The following is a 21,291-nucleotide window of genomic DNA, read 5'->3' on the forward strand; positions in this document are numbered from 1 at the left end:
GAAGGCATAACTGTGTCACAGTTTTGCTTTCACAGTGTGAGTGTTATATTTTAGGGAAGAAGTGATTTGGAAAGGCACAATTCAGCCTAATTACGTCATAACGCTTCACTCGGTGCTCCACTTTTCCACATTCAATATGTCAGCGACGTTAACATACGTGTAGCAACCGGAATGACGTCATAGAAATCGGATGCCAATGGACCGCGCAGCAGTGTCACGTGATTTCAGAGAAACGCAAAGGAGCGCTTCCTTGTTGCAATTACCCCTCATTACCAGGTGTTTATCGCTGTTTCAGCACAAATCCCACAAACACTGTTTTTCATCTAATTTGAAATCCTCTAACACACACAAACACAGTTGCTGTCGTTTCAGCAACGTACGCAATACGACGTAAGCAATTTCGTTTAAAATCAGGCAGAAAATTGAAATGGAAAAAAAGGGCCGAGTGACGTCACTGGTAGCCCGAATTCTAATTGGTTCAGGAGGCGAACTGGTCCAGGCGTCCGTCTATTATTTCGCGTGCGCCCGTGTGACAGACAGCCGCAACTTGTAACTCCTTGTCATTCTGCGACACAACTTTGGATACCGAGAATGTATCTACTCGTCCTCTTTGTTGCGGCTCTGCAAACACTCAACGTGACGCCTGGTAAGTGCACTTTGTTGGCAATTTATGTATTGCGCGAAAGATTGTGAACCGACGGGTTAACGTTTATTCTCTTCGCGTGTCCGCTGCCTCAACATTGACCAGGAGAAATATGTTAATGATTAAATATGGAAAGGCGAACCCACGGTCATGAAATGTTATACTGCGTCAGTCGTCGAACAGATAAAGATTAGCTTCAACGTTGCATGTTAATCTACCCGTCGTTTTTTATTTCTTGTTCTGGTCAACAAGGAGGGGCTTGGGTTAAAGTTCATCATCGGTGACTACATTTCAACAATTTATTTCGTTATTTATTTAGTTTTGATTGTGTTCCGGTTTGAAGCAGCAGTTCTCAAACGTTTTGTCAAGTACAAACTTTGGAGAAAAAAAGTCAGAAGCTCACGCCGCACCGCCACAATGCCTGACATGAAAATGGAGTCATGTGGTCGGCCTAAATGTTCACGAAACGAAAACGAAAAACTACACTCCTATTATTCTCAGCCATTGAAAGGGTATGCGCCGCTTGATTCACAGGGCGCTTAAACGTAGGGACATAAATAAATGGACGTACTCAATGAACGCTTTCATGCAAATGTGTTGGACGTGAAAGTTAAAACAACAAATGTACTTAAATAGTTGAAAACGTACCGTGCATTTGACTCGAAGGGAAGTTTTACATATGTAATTACATGTATCTATTAAATAGATACATGGCCCTTCGAGTCAAACGCTGCCAGGATATCAGATATGTGGTCATCCAAATCTTTTATCACACTGAGTGAGAATAAATATGAAAGACTATAAAATATTGGATTGATGTAGATTTGATTCCTAATCATGGTGTTATTGTCACGTTGCATGGTGGTGGTGGACCCCAAAAAGCAGGCAGGAGAGAGGAGCAGGGTGTATTTGAAGATGTGTATTGATAAAATACAGAAAACTAAATCCTAAACAAACAAAGTCCAAAGTAGCAAACAAAAATCATGACTGAAGATAAAACAAAAACAGCAACCAAAGCATGACTCAAACAAACATTCATTCATTCATTCATTTTCCATACCGCTTGATCCTCACGAGGGTCGCGGGGGTTGCTGGAGCCTATCACAGCTGTCTCCGGGCAGTAGGCGGGGGACACCCTGAATCGGTTGCCAGCCAATCACAGGGCACACATAGACGAACAACCATCCACGCTCACACTCACACCTAGGGACAATTTAGAGTGTTCAATCAGCCTGCCGCGCATGTTTTTGGAATGTGGGAGGAAACCGGAGCACCCGGAGAAAACCCACGCAGGCCCGGGGAGAACATGCAAACTCCACACAGGGAGGCCGGAGCTGGAATCAAACCCGGTACCTCTGCACTGTGAAGCCGACGTGCCAACCACTGGACTACCGGGCCCCCTCAAACAAACATGACAGTAGTAAAAGCAACAATGACCCGACACCGAGTGTGCGGGCAGCAGTCCTTTTATAGGCCTGATTACCTATGACCAACTAATGTGCAGCTGCCAGGGGAGCTCTACAGTGCCACCTGTTGGTCCCTAAACCGAATCGTGACAGTTATAACGTTATTCTTCAATGTTAAAAAACGCTTATCATAACAACACAACACTAATTGTTAAAATAAGCGGGGTTTTTGTCACATTTTAGGCTAGTGGTGTGCCGCGGGTTTTTTTTCAGCGATAGAAATGTGCCTTGGCTGGAAAAAGACACTGCTGTAGATCATGGCATGTCAACGAAGAGAAAGTGAAACGCACCCGATCAAGCCAAGCGGGTTACATCATACGAAACATTCAGGAGACGCTTGGAGTCGCAAAGACTCAAATCGACAAGAAATTCTGCCAATTTCCCTGCTCAGAGTGAATTGTGAGCGGCTCGACGGAGAGTCGAGTCAATGAACGTTTCCTCAAATGCTTTACCTGTTTTGGTGCTAAAAACCTTCCGCTAACTGCACCGCTAATTAGGGAGAATGCGAGCTGCGTGGCGCTAACTATGGCCATGGAGGACTTCGAAGCGTCCCGTGGCTGGCTTTAAAAGTTGGTTGCACGACATCAGATGATCAACGCTGTCGCGGGTGGCGATCGAGGGGAGGTCAAGTTTGAGACGGCGAGTGAGTGGAAAGAAAAGCCACCAGGTCTCTTACTCGTCTCATTTTGCAGCAAATAGTCTGAATTTTGTGATATTTGGTTCACATACCTGTACTGTATGCTGCAGTTTCGTGTTAGAAACAGTTTTTGGGCAACATATCGTTGCAATTTGATGCTTGTGTTGTCACACGTTTATGTTGGGAACATACTTTCGTGTTCATCAAAGAAATGTACCATCGTCGTATCCCACATATGGAAATTCAGCTCTCAGGAAAGATTGGACACCATAAAGACGATTTGTGACTAGAAAGTACTTATTGTATCGCTCAACTTCTACTGGTCGGACCACAACCCACCTGCAGCAATGCACTGGCAAAAATAGGTGATCAACAACACTTCTAATGAAAAAAAAAAAGTAGATTCCGACTTGAATGCCTTTGTTCTGTTCATGTTTGATATGGACCGTCAACAAATGCAGGTTGTTTTTTTTGTTTTTGTTTTTTATGTACCGTATCTTGTGCTGACCCGGCCCGCATGTCAAATTTGAAAAGTCAATGTGGCCCCCCGAGCCAAAAAGTTTCCTCACCCCTGATCTATTTCATTTCGAACGTCGTGTTTCTTTTGCGAGTGGTCATCACGTCACACTTTAAGAATCACCGTTGAAAAGTACGTGAACTCTTTTCATCTCGATCCGATATGATTGCATTTATTAAAAATCATCATCATCGGAAAAACGCACTGTGTAGCCGACATAGAATTTAATGCGTGGGTAGTCGATAACTTTCTGGGTTTTTTTTTGTCGTTGCGGGTTATCATGCATGACCTTAGTCCCCTGATTTGAATTATTTTTCAAATGAATGACAATCGTGCAATGTAAGGTCATTTGATTTCTTTTGTAAGTGTTTCAACCAACGGTGAGGAACATTCAACATCTTTGAAGAAATCAAAAAAGGAAAACGATGAGTGTGGGGTTGTCAAATCACAGAGAAGCTTTGTGAGTCAGAATGCGCTCCGATCAAACGTGGCGTCAATCATGTCCAGAGTGTCGAGGCCCCGAGAGCGGATGGAGTCATGTCAACCACGGATTGCGCGAGGCTGCCGAATGGAAAGCAAAAGAATAAAATTTTCTTGTCCTTTCTTTCAGCGCTACATACGCTGCGTTATTTCACCACAGCGTCCTCTCAAATCGCAAATCTGCCAGAGTTCTGGGAGGTCGCATATGTGGACGGCGTTCAGATTTTGCAGTTTGACAGCAAGAGCCGGAAAACAAAAGCCAAGCTGGACTGGGTGAACAAAATCGCAGCAGAGGATCCAGACTTGTGGGAGCGAGAGCTGTACGGCAGTATCAACAATGAGCAGGTGTCCAAAGTCAACCTTGAAATCGCTAAAGAGCGCTTCAACCAAACTGGAGGTTCGTTTTCCGCTCGTACAACGTAGCGGATGTGCCCCGACTCATAAACACGAACGTCGCTGCTGGCTTCTCTCTGTTCATCGTGTGCGTGACACTTTCAGGCGTTCACATGATGCAGCGGATGAACGGCTGTGAATGGGATGACGAGACTGGTGAGGTGGATGGTTGGGATCAGCTCAGCTATGACGGAGAAGACTTCATCTCATTTGAGTGGAAAACGATGAGATGGATCGCAGCCAAGCCACAAGCGTTCATCACAAAGAACAAGTGGGAACGATTGGAGGGCCTCAAAGAATACTGGAAGAGATCCGTCACAGAGATTTGTCCTGCTGCCTTGAAGACGTACGTGAGCAATGGGCGGGACTTCCTGATGAGAACAGGTGTGGTGGCCGCTCACACTCTCAGCCGTCCTCTCATCTGTCCATCGTCCTCGCACGCTCTCGCTTTCTTTCACCCTCTCGACATGCTCGCCGCCGGTTGTCTTCTCGCACCTTCTCGGTGCGCTTCCAAGTTGTCCTCGCTTGCCGTTTCCTTCGCCGTCTCACACGTTCCCTCCATCTTCCGCTCACAGGTACCATCTTTTGCTCTCACACCTTTTAGCCCTCGTTGAGCCTCTCACACGTTGCTCCTTTTGCCTCCTCACCCTTTCTCCGTCCTTCAAGCCGTCGCACATTTTGCCCGACTTTTGTCCGCTCCCGCTTTCCCTCCGTCTTGATCCTGACGCGTTCCGGCCGTCTTTTGCCCTGAGCGTCATCCTCTTGCGCCTGCTCTCCCTACTTCCTCCTCTCACACGATTTCTCCTCCCACATTTCTGCTTGCAAAGTTCTTCTCGCACTTTCTCTCCATCTTTGCTCCTCCCGCGTGTTCTCTCATCGTCTTTGGCCCCCCCTCCCTAAATCGTTCTCTCCCTCCTCGCCGCAGAGCTTCCGACGGTGTCTCTCCTCCAGAAGACGCCTTCCTCTCCGGTCACCTGCTTCGCGACGGGTTTCTACCCCCTCACATCGGATCTTTTCTGGAGGAAGGACGGCGAGCAGCTGTACGAGGACGTGGAGATGGGCCAGACGCTCCCCAACCACGACGGAACCTTCCAGACCGCGGTCCACCTGAAAGTGGAGGCGGCGCCCGACGCGGAGGCCAAGTACGAATGTGTGTTCCGGCTGGCCGGCGTCGAGGAAGCCATCGTCGTTAAGTTGGACGGCAAAAACATCCTGAGCAACGCGCGCGATGCAGGTGAGCCACTTGAATCGTTGCATCACCTCGGACTGACTCTCGCGAACGGTGTCGTGACGAGCCCTTCGCGTGCTTCTCTTCATGGCCTACATCTTTGTTGTCACGTGAAAAGAAGAAGAACGAGTCAAGATGGTGGTGGCCATCGCTGTCACGTTGGGGGTCCTGGCTCTGCTGGCGGCGGGGGTCCTTGCCAAGCGTCGCCGGAACAGACAAGGTGAGGGACGCGAAGATCTGGTCTGTCGGGAAGATCCAAAGAGAACTTGTGGCAAAAAGTCCGTCATCCTAAAAGTTTCTTTCTCTTTCCTTCCAGCCCGATACTCTGCAGCGTATAAGTTTCCTTTGAGCCACAATAAACGGGGCAGTTCCACGAAGGTCCGATTTAGGCCTTTGCAGCCAAAGCGTGAATCGGGAGTCGCTTGAAACGGCAGGAAGAGTCGGCTCCGTAACGATGCACACGTGAATGTTGGTGAGAAGCGCCGTGAGAAGCTCTCGCTGTGCACCAAAAAAAAAACAAAAAACATCGGAGCCTTTCATGCGAGTTGAATTTGTTGATTGGCCGCGCTCGTAACCGAAACCACTCGCGTCACAAATCCTCTTGTCCAATGAAATAAACGGAAATGCCAATCAGCCTTTCCGGCTGTCCCCAAAAAGACAACAACAATGGTTGTCAGGTGTCATATTTAAAAAAAATCATACATACATGCACACAGTCATGAGATCATGAAATCGATTTTTGAAGGGAGAACATGTTGGTTTTTGTTTGGTCTCACTGCTGATTGACGGCCACTGAGCGTCGGCCATCTTGGACAGTTTAAGGCAGACGCAAATCAAGGCGTCTCAAATCCTTTGCGGTTATCGGTACGTCACTAATATGAGTTGTTTCGACACAGAGGATAAAGAATACGCAAAATAACACCGTGTACTGTCCAGTGCAGACACGGCAACAGTTGTAGAATAAAAAGACGCAAGTAGATCGGACAGCGGTGCAAAAGTCATTCGGCAGTGAACGTCTCAGCGGAGCAAATCCTTTGGCGCCAGCGTGACTCGTTTGGCTCCCGCGCCGGCTTTGGAATGTGGAAATGCTCTCGGCCATCTTGATGTGGATTCTCGTTCACGCTTTGCTTCGGCTCTTCTCCCTTCAGACGCCAAGAACACAAGTGGGCCCGCTGAGCACGTTCTCATTACACCGCCTTTGAAAACGCAGAAGTTTTTTTTTCTTTTTCAAGCGGACCATGAGTGTGATTTTGCTTCTGTTAAGTAGTAAGGGTGTGGAAAATAATCAATATTAATATCGAGATTCATCACGATGCATTCGTGGGTATAGGTAAAATCCGATTCAAGCACCGTTTTATTCATGTTAAACGTCAAATATATGCCCTTTCCTAGGCGCAATGATTGCACCATCATTACTTTGCGTTTTGTGTTGAATACGGACGGAAGCCGTGAGTGTACATACAGTCCAGTACACTACTCGCGAAATACTATGTAAGTTCGCACAAGCAGCAGCGAGGAAACTACTTTATTTAATGCACTCGCAACATTCAGATCTTATGTTTGGAAACTACGGCTTCGAAAAGAAAGATGGAAAGCTTGATAAAACCTCGGTAATTTGCAAAGAATGTCGCACTATGAAGCCATACAATGGCAGCGCCACAAATATGCAGACCACTTAAAACGATGGCACCACATCACCGACAAGGTTCCCGCCCCCTCCCCGTCCAGTTCCTCGTTGGACAGTGGACACCGGAGAAACTCTTGGCAGTCCAGGTCTGGATCAGAAAAATTATTTTTTTCTTATTTTGGGGGTCCCTTTGCAGCTCACTGTGACCGCGCAAGGAAAAAATATATATGGATGACTCTTTTGGACATTTCATTTTGACACTCAGTGAGAGTGGTCTGTGTACGCAACAATACACACAGCAGCTTTGAGGCTGTGACTGTCACATTGTTTCAGTTGTTTTTTTTTTCTGTCCTATGGAGATGGATATTTCATACAAGACACTCAGTGAGTAGTCTGTTTGTGTTTACACTACGGCAACAGCTGTGAGTCTCAGGTGCCAAATTGTTTACGTTTTCTTTGCACAAAAGCCAATTGTGAAAGGGCTTAAATAAGTTGTGGTCTACTTTTTGCAAAACCATACTGAATTCAAATCTTTTTTAAAACTTTTTTTCTTTGCGTATTTGCATCATGTTTAATTGCACACACAATATCACAACAAATTGCACTGTATCGTATCGGATCGCATTGATTTGAACTAAATGTGTATCGCATCGTATCACATCGTGAAGACGGTGAAACGTATCGCATCGTGTCGCCAGAAAATTCCATGTATCGTTTAAGTATCGCATCGCTGGTAGTGCATCGAGATGTGTATCGAATTGTCCTCAGTGCTGAGATTCACATCCCTAATATATATATATATATATATTATATATATATATTCATATAATTCATATATTATATATACTATTCATCTTAAATATATATATATATATATATATATATATATATATTATGTATAATATATATAATATATTATATTCATCTTAGGGGCGGCCCGGTAGGCCAGTGGTTAGCACTTCGGCTTCACAGTGCAGAGGTACCGGGTTCGATTCCAGCTCCGGCCTCCCTGTGTGGAGTTTGCATGTTCTCCCCGGGCCTGCGTGGGTTTTCTCCGGGTGCTCCGGTTTCCTCCCACATTCCAAAAACATGCGTGGCAGGCTGATTGAACACTCTAAATTGTCCCTAGGTGTGAGTGTGAGTGCGAATGGTTGTTCGTCTCTGTGTGCCCTGCGATTGGCTGGCAACCGATTCAGGGTGTCCCCCGCCTACTGCCCGGAGACAGCTGGGATAGGCTCCAGCACCCCCCGCGACCCTAGTGAGGATCAAGCGGTTAGGAAGATGAATGAATGAATGAATGAATATTCATCTTATAATATATATATATTATAAGATGAATAGTTTTGGACCAAGCACTGACCCCTGAGGAACTCCATGAGTGATTTTACGTTGATTCGTTTTTTTTATTATTGAGCTGCACGTACTGATATCTGTTTTCTAAATAACTTTTTATCAATTTATAAGCTACACCTCTAATGCCATATCTCTCAAGTTTTTTCAATAATATACTGTGATCTATTGTGTCAAAAGTAAATTATTTGCTGTCTATATTAGTGGCTATTGCTTTCACAAACTCCATAACTGCCATTTAGGTGGTCCGTTTTTCCCTGACGCCATATTGATTCTCACTTAACAGCGCATGCTTTTGTATAAAGCTATCAAGTCTGCGAGAAAATAGTTTTTCTAATATTTTTGAAAATTGTGGTAGTAGTGATATAGGTCTATAATTTGTAAACATGTCTTTCTCCACTTTTATAGATTGGAATAACTTTAGAAATTTTCATTTTAGATGGAAAGATACCAGCTTTGAATGACAGGTTGCATATGTGCGTGAAAGGTCGCACTACATATTCTATAATCTGCTTTATTATTGTAATATCAATATTAAAGCAATCAGTTGACTTTTTATTTTTTAAAGTTTTTTTATCATATTTGATACTTCTTGTTTTACAGCAGTAAGAAACATCGTGGAGGAGTTATTTTCTATGTATCTATTTCAAACAAGTTTGGAATTTGTTTTGCTAGGTTACTGCCGATGTTGACAAAATATTCATTAAATTCAGTTGCTATTTCTGCAGTTTTATCAAAAATTGTATTTTTGCCTTTGATAAAATACTCTGGATAATCAATTTTTTTAGGACTATTTCTGATTACTTGGTTAAGTATTTTCCATATTTCTTGTGTGTTACGTTTATTCTGCTCTAATAGTGCATGATAATGATCTCTTTTACTGGTTCTTATAATATTTACTAGTTTATTTTTATAGGTCTTATATTTTTTTCTGCTTCTTCAGTTCTCAATTTTAAAAACAATTTATATAATATATAATTTTTGAAGCAATCTGCATGTCAGTCGTGCTCGTACAAAACCAGGGCGATTTCCACACACATGACAAAAACATGATTCAGCACCTGTCCCCGAATAACCACCGAATATTAAAATGGAGCAGAAATACAGTACCTCTGTGTCAAGAGCCCATTTCTTTACACAGCTCAACAAAGATGCGGTGCCTCAGAGCACTTTTTCGCACATAATTCACACATTCTACCACCGTTTTTAATACTTACACCATTTTTGAAGGCAAGGTTTTTGTTGCCAATGCAGGCCTGTGCAGAATACAATATATCGCAATGACGTGTGATGCATCATGCTTTACTAGTGCACCAAAACCAGACTTTCTTCCCAGCATACTGGAGCTCTGTCCGTACAAACTGCAGAAACCAATTGAAAGATTGTTGTCTCTGAAGAAGTCACCCACAAGCTTCTTCACATCGGCTGCCTTTGTTGTTGTTGTAAGAGGCTTACAAAATAAATTAAAAAACTCTTCTTTTATCATGCCGTCTTTCGCATATTAAAAAAAAAAAGTAGACTAAAGTGTTTTATATATTGTGTTCCTGAGTTAATGCTGAATTGAATTAAAATTTATTATTTACTGATTTCATTTAATTTTCAGAAAGAGATAAGTTGGTCTTGATTTTTTTTTCCAGGCAAATTGATGCACTTAAAATCTTTTGTGTTACAGATTAAAAAAATATGTTAATAAAGTCATTCTTTGCTGTAAATTGAACTATAATTATTTTTTCTTATCTTTAATGTTAATAAGGATACAATGTAATGCAGAATGCACAATTTTGGAGACAAATGACATTTAGAGTCGCGACAGAGAATGGGGGGGGGGCGCAAATTGTTCTCTTCTTGTTGGTGGGTGGGGGATAACAGAAAATAATTTAGAAGCACTGTGTTAAAGGGATGGATCATTTCACAAAACTGCAAATGTTTTTGAGTCAACTCGTTAGATACATACTCTAGACCAGTGGTGCCCATTAGGTAGATCCTGATCTACCGGTAGATCTAAGACGGGTCCCAAGTAGATCCGAGGAGTGTCGAGAAGAAAACAAAACAACAAACAAACAAACATTTGTGTGTCTTTGTCCTGTAATATATTTTTTGTGTTAATATACACTGCACACTAATCATCTTATCAGTCTCATTTTCACTTAAAAAAATATTTTAAAAATAAAATAAAGCAGGTAAATCTTAAATTTGTGTGCGTGTGTGCGTGCGCGCGCCGGTAAGGGTAGATCCCGTGAGGTTAGTTGATCGAAAAGTAGATCTTCGATCCAAAAAGTTTGGGCACCCCTGCTCTAGACTCTAGTTGATTATGTGGAAGTAGTAATCCGTTGCCATCAATTTTCAGATGTAGCTATATGGAGGTTTTTATTACGCCAATAACCCTAAAGTTGTAGCACTCACTCACTGTAGCATTCACTCCTCTTTCTTGCATTTGCCTCAGCGGTTCTCCATTCCTATCACTCCACACATAGCTATAGCACCTATTGTTGGAGGTTATCAAGCAGGGGGAAGCGTGTGGTTGTGGACACGGCGGGATCCATTCACCGTTCTCCACTTCCCCAGGTCTTCCGCGTGTTCGTTTGATTCGGGCTGAGTTGATGTGCGAAAATCAGAGGCTGGAAATGGAGATGTTTTTGCAAGATGTTTTACTGAACGTTCAGGGCACAAGTGTGAAACAACACGAATCGATTCGGGCTCCTGTGAGTCTCAGATTTCATCAGGAAGCCCCGAGCAACTTCAGTCACACGTATACATAGGCATTGTGTTTTAATTATATTAATTGGGGGCGGGCATCGAGATTCGATCTTGGCATTTTGACAAAGTACAGACCATATCTGCTGTGCACAAATCTCGAGATAAAAGTTACTCCTCAAGGGAACTTGACAGCGTGGGAGATGCAAAAGAAGACACTTGGGGGCTGTTAATCACTCAAGGGGAAGTAAGACCCCAAATTCACACTACATCCTTTGTTTTAAGTAGCAGATGTTCAGGACAGAGACCTAATAGTCAAAGTCGACCTGTCTATGATACAAAGTTTTAAGCTAAACATATAACATATATAAATGATAACTTCACTATCCATCCACTTCTGTAGTTTTCCCACATCCTTCTTAAACCACGTTCTTACCTGACAGTCATACAGCAAGCTGCTCTCTACACACGCCTCTACTACTCTCCCTTGCCACCTCTTTGAAAGTCGTGTCCCTTTCAGCCACCCTTTCACATTCCCCCATAGCTTTCCTGGCCTTTTGATCCTGTTTTTCATGTCTGCCTGAGTACCAATCCAGCTTCCTAACACTCTGATCTCCTCCCCCTCTTGTGTTCCAAACTCCAGCACCTTCTCCTCATTGTTCCTCTCTTCCCACTGAGTCATCACACTTTTCACTCTCCTTACACTCTCATGTATCTCTCCTTTCGTTCCCACTATAGTAATGTCGTCTGCAAACAAGGCACTCGACACTCTCACTTCTTTTGTTTCCGAGCTCCCTCTCTCCCAGCCATGTTCACCTGCGAATGACCCTCCTGGTATCCACCTCCACACCACCATTTTCTCCTCCCTGTTATCTCGGTTCCTCGCCGCCAGCGCCTGCCTCATCACCGCCTGATTGTAGATATTAAAGAGGATCGGTGATGTAGAGCATCCTTCTCGCAGCCCTCTTGCTGGCATCCATCCTCCACTCACTCCCTCCCTTCCCCTCACTTTATACTGTCGTCTCATGCAGGTCCATAATGGTATCCAGACATCTGCCTTTCAGCCCATACCGTTCAAGCAACATCCACAACGCTGGTTTGCTCACTCTCGGATACGCCTTTCGCAAATCTAGAAGTCTTGCACATGGCCAGTCATCATCATTCATATCCTTCACCCCTTCCTGATTAACTCTCCTTTTACAATCTTCTACATCCTCCTGTATTCGTACAATCATTTGCGTCACATCCGCTGTGGACCTCCCTTTCCTGAAGCCTGCTTGGTTTTCGTCAAGGAGCCTCGGGTGTTTGGCCCACCAACTCAGTCGCTTCGCTATCATTCTTCCTAACACTCTGCTGCACATACTCAGTAGGCACAATCCTGTGTAATTATTTCTATCGTTCCTGTCCCCCTTCTTATGTAATGGTACCATCAGTCCCACTTTTACACTTCCATCCCACTGGTCCGCTCTCTGCTCAAACATCTTCCTCACTATCTTAATCACTCTATCACTTCCTCACACGCATTCCTTATATATCCTATTCTCACCCCATCTTCTCCCGGTGCCGACTCTCGTATCTCACTCATAGCCTCCATGATTTCCTCCCTCTTAGGCACCTCATTCATAATCTTGTTTGCTTCACTCGCTCTACTATCGTCCCTTAGATCTACAGCTCCTTGAACCGCCTCTTCGATCACTCTCGGTTCTTCCTCGTACCTCTCCCTCGACACGCTTTCAAAATGCTCCTTGAGCTCATTTGCTGTCACAGTCGTGCTCCGAGCGGCCGGTTTATCCCTCTTTCCTAACTTCCTCAAACATTTGTACATTTCGCCAAGCCTCCCTCTAGAACAAATTTGGGCATTGTACGGCCCCCGGGCCGCATACGGCCCTTTGATCGACTCTGACCAGCCCGTGTAACGTTAATTGGAAATTACAAAATAAACATTTTTTTATTTTACCTGATGCATGGACTGATTCTGCATTGCTTTTATTTTGAAATTGTTTTTTATTTTCGTACATGATGACGCAAAACGTATATTGAGGCATGGGCGTGATTTGATCGTTGTCACTAGCAAGTCACAAGATCACTTTAGCCCACAGAAATGTCTGCTCATGCTAAAAAAAAACAAAGGTAGATGCTGAATGCAGAGTTTTCAACAAAAAATGGACTGCTCAGTATTTATTTACTGAAGTGAGAGGTAAAGCCGTGTGTTCAGTTTACGGGGAGAGAATCACCGTGTTTAAGGACTACAATTTGAGTCGGCATTATGAGACGAAACACGGGGAGAAATCCAACAACGTGGCTGATGCTGAAAGGGCGCGGACATCCGAAGCTTTGCTCGCTAAACTAAAAGCAGCAAGGCTTTTTTACCAAGCTTCACACATCCAGGGATGCAGCAACCGAGACCAGCTTTGTGATAGCTTACAAAATCGCCAAAACCAGTAAGCCATTCTCGGAGGGCGAGTTTATCAAAGAGTGCTTGGAGGACTCTGCAGCTTCAATATGTCCTGAAAAAAAGAAGAATTTGAGAAAGTCCCGCTCTCCAGGCGAACCGTGACAAAAAGGGTCGAAAACATATTGTGCAATCTGGAGCTTCAGCTGCAACGTGAAGTTGCAAATTTGGACTTTTTCTCCTTGGCTTTGGATGAAAGCTGTGATGTCCGTGACACAGCCCAGTTACTTGCATTTGTCCACGGGATAACGCCGGACTTCAAGATTACTGAGGAGCTGGCAGCAATGCGATCATCAGTCAGCTGTGCTTCGGATCTCCACCTCAGACATGCAACCTGATTTTGATGCACTCGTTAAAGCCTAGCAGAGACTAGATTTCTCTCACTGAACAAGAAAAAATATCTTTAAAAATGTAAAAAGTTTTATATGGTTGAATTGTGCATGATTTTAGTTGTATTTTGGTTATTTTTATTTGCACCTTTAGCGTGTTTTTATGATGCCGTTTTAGTGATTAATTGCCTTTCCCATTGTTTTGTGAAATTTGCTTGAATAAATCAAATTTTTTGGAAGGCAACCTCATGTTTTCATTGCTTAATTATAACATATACTCTTACCAGCTTATCAAAACAATGCTATTTACTGCTTTTTACCAAGAAGTACAGTTAATATTACACAGAATTGAGATCAGCCTTTTGGCCGGCCCTCTACAATATTTTCTATTTCTCATGTGGCCCCCTGGAAAAAATAATTGCCGACCCCTGCTCTAGAACATGCTTCCTGACAGTCCTCAATCACCCCTTCCCACCAGTCTCTTTCCAGCCTCCTCAGCAACTTCTTCAATTCCTTCCGCGTTTCCTTCACTTCCGCTTTTAGTCTGGGGAACTTTTCTTCCATCTCCCCCACTCCTCTCCCTCCTCCCGTCACTCTCAACCTTCTCCTCGCATTCAGTGTCTCCATTTTCTTGTTCCTTCTGTCTACCCTCTCCCATATCTCCTTCTCTCTCCCTACCGTCCATGGGTTAGATATTTCTTTTCTCTCCCTTCCACATAGTTCCACTGCTGTCTCCACCATTATGTTTGCCAACTCCGTCCACCCGCTCTCCTTTACCAGTCCTTCCTTGTTCAACTCCTCCAGTTTCTCTCTTGTCCTCTCCTCATATTCTCTTTTCTTCTCCTCCTCTTTCAACACCTCCCACTTCGCTTACACCACTCTCCTCTGGATCCTCTCGTCTGTCCTCCATCTCTTCCACTTCCCAGTCACCTTCATGCACACCGGCCTATGGTCTGACAATTCGTACTCACTCATCGTCCACATCCACCATGCTGTGTCTCTCATTCCCTTTCACCAGAAATCCATCCAACTCATACCATTTTCCACTCGCCATGTGTTGCCACGTCCCCCCCCCCCTTCAAAACCTCCTATAGATATTAACATATGGGAGATCATGCTCCTGACACCATTCTATTAAGTCCCTTCCAGCTTCATTCATCCTCCCCAATCCATGCCTCCCACATACACCTCCTATCTTCACATTCGTTCCCACACTTGCATTGAAGTCTCCTCCAATCACCAGTCTTTCACTCCCTCCCATCGCCTGGCGGGAAAATTATGCGTCGAGGAAGCGGGACACAGAGGCAACAAGATGGCTACAGGGATCTGTTGGTTGATTTCAATCCAATCCAGTGGTTATTACTGTTCAGTTATTCCTGTTTTTTCACAGCCCTCTGAATAGGGATCGTCAGTCAACTTGGAAGGATTACTCACTTTGTACTATTTTGATCATTTATTGAAGCATATAGCAGCAGCACTAGCAGGTAATAACCTAAAGTACACATAAATGCAACAAAAATATTTCTATCTTCATCACAATGTAAATGTATATATTTGACATTAATTAATGTAATACCTTGTGCCCTGCGATTGGCTGGCAACCGATTCAGGGTGTCCCTCGCCTACTGCCCGGAGACGGCTGGGATGGGCTCCAGCACCCCCCGCGACCCTAGTGAGGATCAAGCGGTACGGAAGATGAATGAATAATGTAATACCTTCATCTTAACATTAATTTTAATAAATAATTTTATCAACCACGATGTTACACTATGTATTGTTATTGTCATCATTATTCATCGTGTAAACGTAAGAAAGCAAACAGACGCATACCAAGTGGAACCGAACAAAAGGACTACAAGTCCCAGCGGTCAAACCTGGAAGCGGAGCGCCGGCACGATGAACTCCAGCTGTAACGCAAATTACTAATTTAATTTCCGGAGCAGCCGGCCAAACACGACATGGCAACTAGTCAAAAATAGGAACTATGTAACGACACCACTATGATTGCAAGACTTTTGCCCACGTTGTTTAAACTGCCGATCGTGAACAGCAACTAACTGTGATTTTGATGCAGCAAACAAAAAGTACTTTGGACCCAAGACAAAGCAGACAAACAAAGCAAGCGAGCATGATTGAATCTAAGAGATAACTCCACGGATCTGACAAAGAAAAGCGGACACAAACGTAGCTCAACCATTGGGACTAGGCTGACAACGAAGTGAATGATTTTCAAACGAAACAAACTGCGATGCCGCTTTTTATACGTCGAGCAGACGGTCACCTGCCAGTGGCAGCCCCGGCCCTCTAAAGCCCCAGATCAATCCAACAATCCCCATCATGAAATACTTGTAGTTCACGTGGGAAAACAGATTAACGGTTGCCATGTTTCTGCTGCCATCTGCTGTGTATGCAACGCAACAGTATTTGAAAAGATTTCAAACGTTTGCAATGTCACTGTATAAAACAGTGATTCCCAACTTTATTGAGTCTCTCGTCGAAACACAAGGCAATTGGCTAGCTATTGCTGCTCCCTAGCGGTATGGGAGGGTACTACATTACCCTTACTTTGTGATTACTTTCTCGAATACCCACATAGTGCACTATGTGGGTATTCGGCCGTCTCATTTTCCCCCCCCGCGACGCTCAGGTTCGACCGTGGGTATCGTCCGAGGCGCGCCCTTCGGGTCGCCGCGCGCGGCGGGTCGACGGCCGCCGCTGGCCGGCTCCGACCGCGCCATCTTGCAACGCACTGTCAGACGAGGGCTTGGAACGCCGAAGCGCGCATGCAAATTAGCCATGTGCGCGAAAGCCGCGCGCGGGATTCGAAATGTATGCACCTTGTGTTGAAATATAAAATCATTTGCCCGCGCCTGCCCCTTCTCTCTTAAAACTAACAGTGAAATGAGCCAATCCGTCTTGAATGAAAATCAACAAATGACACAAAGGCACTCCCTACTGCTGCTTCACACATCTATTTATTGATTCAACTAACTTCACACACCACATCTATTTCTTTTAAAACAGTGAACCAATTTGTCTTGAATGAAAATCAATAAATGACACAATGCCACTCGCTGCTGCTGGTTCATCACACATCTATCTATCTATTGACTCAACTAACTTCACACACCACATCTATAAGAACGTCTTGAAGATTGAAAATTGAACACCGGTGCGCGGAAAGAAACGCACACAAGAGAGATGTTTTGACACATTAGGCCTCGCGCGCAGGTTCTTTCTCCTCGCGCGCAGGTTCTTCCTCCCTAGAGGAAGAAGGCGCAGGTGCTTCTTGCGTAGCGGCGTCAAGCGTTTCCCTCGCCCGCTGCTCTGCCAGCCACAGGGCCATTGGTTTTCCCTCATGCAGTGTGCAGAAGGTTCGGAGAGTCTTCTTGGGCACTTTGCTCATGAAGGAAGTGAGACCGTACACCACCTGTTGCGGGTGGCCACACTTTCCGCACGTTCTGGCTTTCCGCTCTGTCGACTGCTCCCGCCCCTCGGTCTGGTGTTTGCGTTGCCGCCACACAGTGGTATGGGGAGTTTTTAGCGGCAGCGCAGACAACTGCTTTTGCAGCCATGTCGAAATGCTCACCACGCCGTCCTCCCCGCAATCCTCGTTTAATTGGCAGAAATAGCTGCCTTTGTAAAAAGCATGCCCCCCCCCCCCCCGCCAAAGTACGAGCCTGGCCACATCACAGGCAGTCCTCCCCAGGTTCGCTGCCCCATGTGAATCGTTCGTTGGCATCGAGTAGCTGCTCGTCCTGCAGGGCTCTGCTCTTCCTCCTGCGAACGGTACACCTGGCGGGCGTATCACCACTGCCGTCGGGCTCGCCGCTGGCACGGTACCTCCTCCTCCTCCTGCTCGTTACCAGACCACCGCACGTATCGCATCTTCCCCGGCACTCCACGCAAACGATGGGGGTGCTCGCGGTTGCGGCAGACGATGAACTGCATCTTCCTCGGCGCTCCAGGGAAACGTCGGGGGCGCTCGCGGTTGCGACCCATGAGTCGTTTACCGACGAGACCTTTTGTAATTTGCCTCATTGTCTCTCCCAACGATGTAGGAGTTCAGGGTGTGGAAGAAGGAGCCCGCCATACCAGCTTTCCCTGCGCGCATACGACAAACATACCTAACACACAGAAACCACCAACAAAAATACACGTTAAGCAATGTCAAGTTTTCACCTTCCCATACATAACAAACGCTATTTACGCTCGATGCCGCTCATCAGTTGACTCGTAGGGAGAACCGTAGGTTTCGTTGGGGAACTGTCCCATTGTCAACAGTTGCTCACCCAGCTCCCTGACCAACGGTGCTCCCATGACCATCAGCCGATGCCGCACGACAGCGGCCATCTCCGGGAAGACGTGTGTGTACCATGCCAGGGAATCTTTATTCGCCGCCAGGGGTGACTGCGACGTGTCGCCGTTTTCCTCCTTCTGGTGGGAAGCCACGACCATGGCACAGTAGCCCACATCGTTCTCAAGGAGTCATTTGAATGTTTGGCCCCGGTACTAGCCAAACTGGAGCGTCATCTCGCTGAGCACCAGTTGCCAGCACTGGGGGTCTCCGCCGCCTTGAACAACGCGGGCCACGGCCTCCTCCTTCACCACGGAAGCGCTCTTGCAGGTGGTAGCTGCGGGTTTCGCTCTATAACAATAAATAAGGTGTATTAGCCTACTTTGACCCTTTTGAAATGAAAGCGTGGACGTACCTACCTGTATGCTTGGGCCAGCTTTGTTGCCTGAGCCGTGCACTGCAGCCGTAAATGCTTCATACCAGGCGGCATGAACACAAAGTCGGGCTTGAAATCCATTGCCTACCACACACACACCAGTTAGTCCCCCCCCCCTGATGCCTGAAATGCCTGAAAAATGTGTTCGGCTCGGGTATTTGCGATATATGTGGCCTTTCTTTTTTTGAAATCCATCGCATTCATTCGCGCATGAAAAAAACACCCTCCTTTTCATTTACCTTCAGACAGGTACATCGGTAATGTGTTCGGCTGGGGTAATTGTCTCGTCTTCTCCTTGAAAGTATTCCAGCGATATATATTAGGAGTGTTGAAGTTACATGCCCGCCATTACAACTTTTGGAGGGGGAGAGAGCAGAAAATGTGAAAATACAGTTACTGAACATATGTTCGCCTATTTTTTTACTATATATTCACGCCCGAAACAGACATACCCGAACGAAGCTGAAACAGTATTCAAGCAAACTTACCAGTAAGTGTTTTGGTGAGTTCGACGACGATGTGAGTTTAATTTTACGCCTGGAAATCTCGAACAAATGTGAGAAGAATGAATCGCGGAGCGAGCGAAAGTGGTGAGGACATGAGCCAATGGGAGAAGCTAATTTCACTCTATATTAGGATTAGCATTTCGTTGTCGTCGGCGATTGGCCCGAGAGCACGAAGAGGCTGTCGACCAACGGGACGGGTACGTGTGTGTTGTCCCGTTCGTTGTCGTCGGCGATTGGCTGAGGGCCTGGGTTAGCAACTTGCGATTTGAACCAACCACTGAGAGAAATGGTCGCCCGAACATGGCGCTGCGGTAGACTGTCGGCAACATATACAGTATGTACATGTGTATGAGTACAAAAAATAATTATAAGGCCAAATTTAATGATATACTGTACAGTTACGAGCATGTAGAAGTACAGTAAATGCTTGTAGTACAGTACAGAACAGTAATTAACTTTCTTTAATTCTATAAAGTAAACATTATGCAAATTAAGACATTTCTCGTCTTTGAATCAAAGGCAAAGGCATTCGGAAAAACACGAGAGAGCTGAAACGTAAGGGGGTTCTAAAATGGCCGAAATTTCATGACGTCACGGCTGATATTTCTCAGGCATTGCAGCAAAAATAAAACGTTTTGATACCTTAACCTCCACAATTTACATATTTTGCACCGAAGTGACCCATTATAATTCATATTTTTGAATGCATCGTAAACCTAATGTTTAAACATGCATTTCACGCGGTTTTTACGTGAATTGCTTTGTTTTCGCTTCTACAGACGTATGTATGCCACATTGTTGTGTTGAGGTCATTCAAATTTTGCAACTTTAGGTGGCGCCGGAGGATCGCAAATGAGTTTGCCATTTTGCAGGAGGCTTCAAACCGATGCATTGTGACAATTCCGGTCGGGATTGATAGTAGGGCTTGGTTTGGGACCTCCAGAGACATTTTTTTTTCCTTTTGCAAAAAATAAAGTTATGTTGGGTCCCCGACGGCTGGGTGCGCTTGTGCCGCCGTCGACGGCATCGTGGGGCATTGTTGCATGAACGATTCCGGTCGTGATTGTTTGTAGGGCTTGGTTGGGACGTCCAGAAACAACTTTGTTTTTCTTTTGCAAAAAATAAAGTTATGTTCGGTACCGGGCGGCTGGGTGAACTGCCACCGATGCCCTAACGGAGTCAGGCCGCAGGACGGGCGCTGTGGGTCGGGGCGGGGGAGTAGGAAACCGGCCAATGACCGGTGCCGTAGCCCGTCGTCACGCCACGCCCCACTCCTCTCTCAGCCGCTGACGGCCTCTTGGGCTCGGGCCGCGGGGCGTGCTCTGTGGGTCCGGGCGAGTGAGTAAGAAACCGGCCAATGACCGGCACCATACCCCGTCACGCCACGCCCCACGCCTCTCCCAGCCGACGATGGCCTCGCGAGGTTGGGGCGCGGGATGGGCGATGTGGGTCGGGCGGGGGAGTAGGAGATTTGACGACAAGGTCCGAAGACCGCAGCGGCACCACGCCAATAAAATGGCGCCGATAGCTGATTTGTGGAGTGGCTGGAATTACCGGCTCCAAAAAATGTACAATGTAGGTCGCAGCGTCTGTGTGGATGAGCAGCTCGTCTCATTCCGCGGACGCTGCAACTTCAAGCAGTACATGCTGTCGAAACCTGCCAAGTATGGCCTTAAGATTTGGGCGCTTTGTGACGCACAATCGTCATGCGCCTCAAAACATTGAGGTCTACACCGGCAAGCCTCCAGGCGGCACACGTGAGACGAACGTGGGGATGCGTGTGGTGCTGGGGCTCACCGACTCACTGGAAGGCCACACGGTGACAACCGACAATTATTTCACCTCCATTCCATTAGCAATGGAACTAAAAAAAAACACCTATTGGGTACAATTCGGAAAAACAAGCCGAAGCTCCCCACAACAGCCGTCCAAATCACAGTATGGCAACCCCTCTCTTTGCCTTCACCAGGGACCTGACCCTAGTTTTGTATGTTCCCAAAAAAGGGAAGAATGTGCTGGTGCTCAGCACCCTCCATAAGGAGCCAACAGCGGAGGACAGGGGCAAAAAAAAAAGCTACAAATAGTCTTGGACTATCCAAGGGAGCAGTGGACCACTTGGACCAAGTAAGCACAAGTTGTCATTGTCACAAAGTGTTTATCAAAGCTGTCTTGTCAATTATGTCATCTGATGTTTTGTGTGTGTGTCTGTTTGCAGGCATGTGTTACTTATTCAACA

The 21,291-nt window shown here is 45.7% G+C and overlaps 1 protein-coding gene and 1 long non-coding RNA gene across 4 annotated transcripts; one reads left to right on the plus strand and one right to left on the minus strand.

Annotated features, from left to right (window-relative positions):
* Nucleotides 1-484: 484 nt before the first annotated feature.
* LOC127614481 (H-2 class I histocompatibility antigen, Q9 alpha chain-like) lies at nt 485-6,590 on the plus strand. The gene is made up of 6 exons (XM_052085816.1): nt 485-646; nt 3,874-4,140; nt 4,242-4,520; nt 5,062-5,370; nt 5,486-5,584; nt 5,681-6,590. The coding sequence occupies exons 1-6, from the start codon at nt 592-594 to the stop codon at nt 5,788-5,790; spliced, it is 1,119 nt and encodes a 372-aa protein (XP_051941776.1). The 5' UTR covers nt 485-591; the 3' UTR covers nt 5,791-6,590.
* Nucleotides 6,591-16,772: 10,182 nt separating this feature from the next.
* Nucleotides 16,773-19,374, minus strand: LOC127614539 (uncharacterized). Of its 3 annotated transcripts, XR_007966580.1 has the most exons (5): nt 19,038-19,374; nt 18,789-18,903; nt 18,533-18,633; nt 18,027-18,464; nt 16,773-17,943 (listed from the first exon to the last, which is right to left on the minus strand). It is a non-coding gene; the product is annotated as an uncharacterized LOC127614539 (long non-coding RNA). The 3 variants fall into 3 exon arrangements; XR_007966581.1 differs by lacking the exon at nt 18,789-18,903; XR_007966578.1 differs by lacking the exons at nt 18,789-18,903; nt 19,038-19,374 and having other exon boundaries at nt 18,533-18,771.
* Nucleotides 19,375-21,291: the final 1,917 nt, after the last annotated feature.

This window comes from Hippocampus zosterae, chromosome 14 (genome assembly GCF_025434085.1).
Source record: "Hippocampus zosterae strain Florida chromosome 14, ASM2543408v3, whole genome shotgun sequence".
NCBI classification, from domain to species: domain Eukaryota; kingdom Metazoa; phylum Chordata; class Actinopteri; order Syngnathiformes; family Syngnathidae; genus Hippocampus; species Hippocampus zosterae.

Bases quoted from the DNA above. Each gene is read 5' to 3' on its own strand.
- LOC127614481 (XM_052085816.1), top strand. From the start codon at position 592: ATGTATCTACTCGTCCTCTTTGTTGCGGCTCTGCAAACACTCAACGTG. The intron at 4,141-4,241 runs GTTCGTTTTCCG...TGACACTTTCAG, and splicing joins GCGCTTCAACCAAACTGGAG to GCGTTCACATGATGCAGCGG. The intron at 5,585-5,680 runs GTGAGGGACGCG...CTTTCCTTCCAG, and splicing joins GCGTCGCCGGAACAGACAAG to CCCGATACTCTGCAGCGTAT.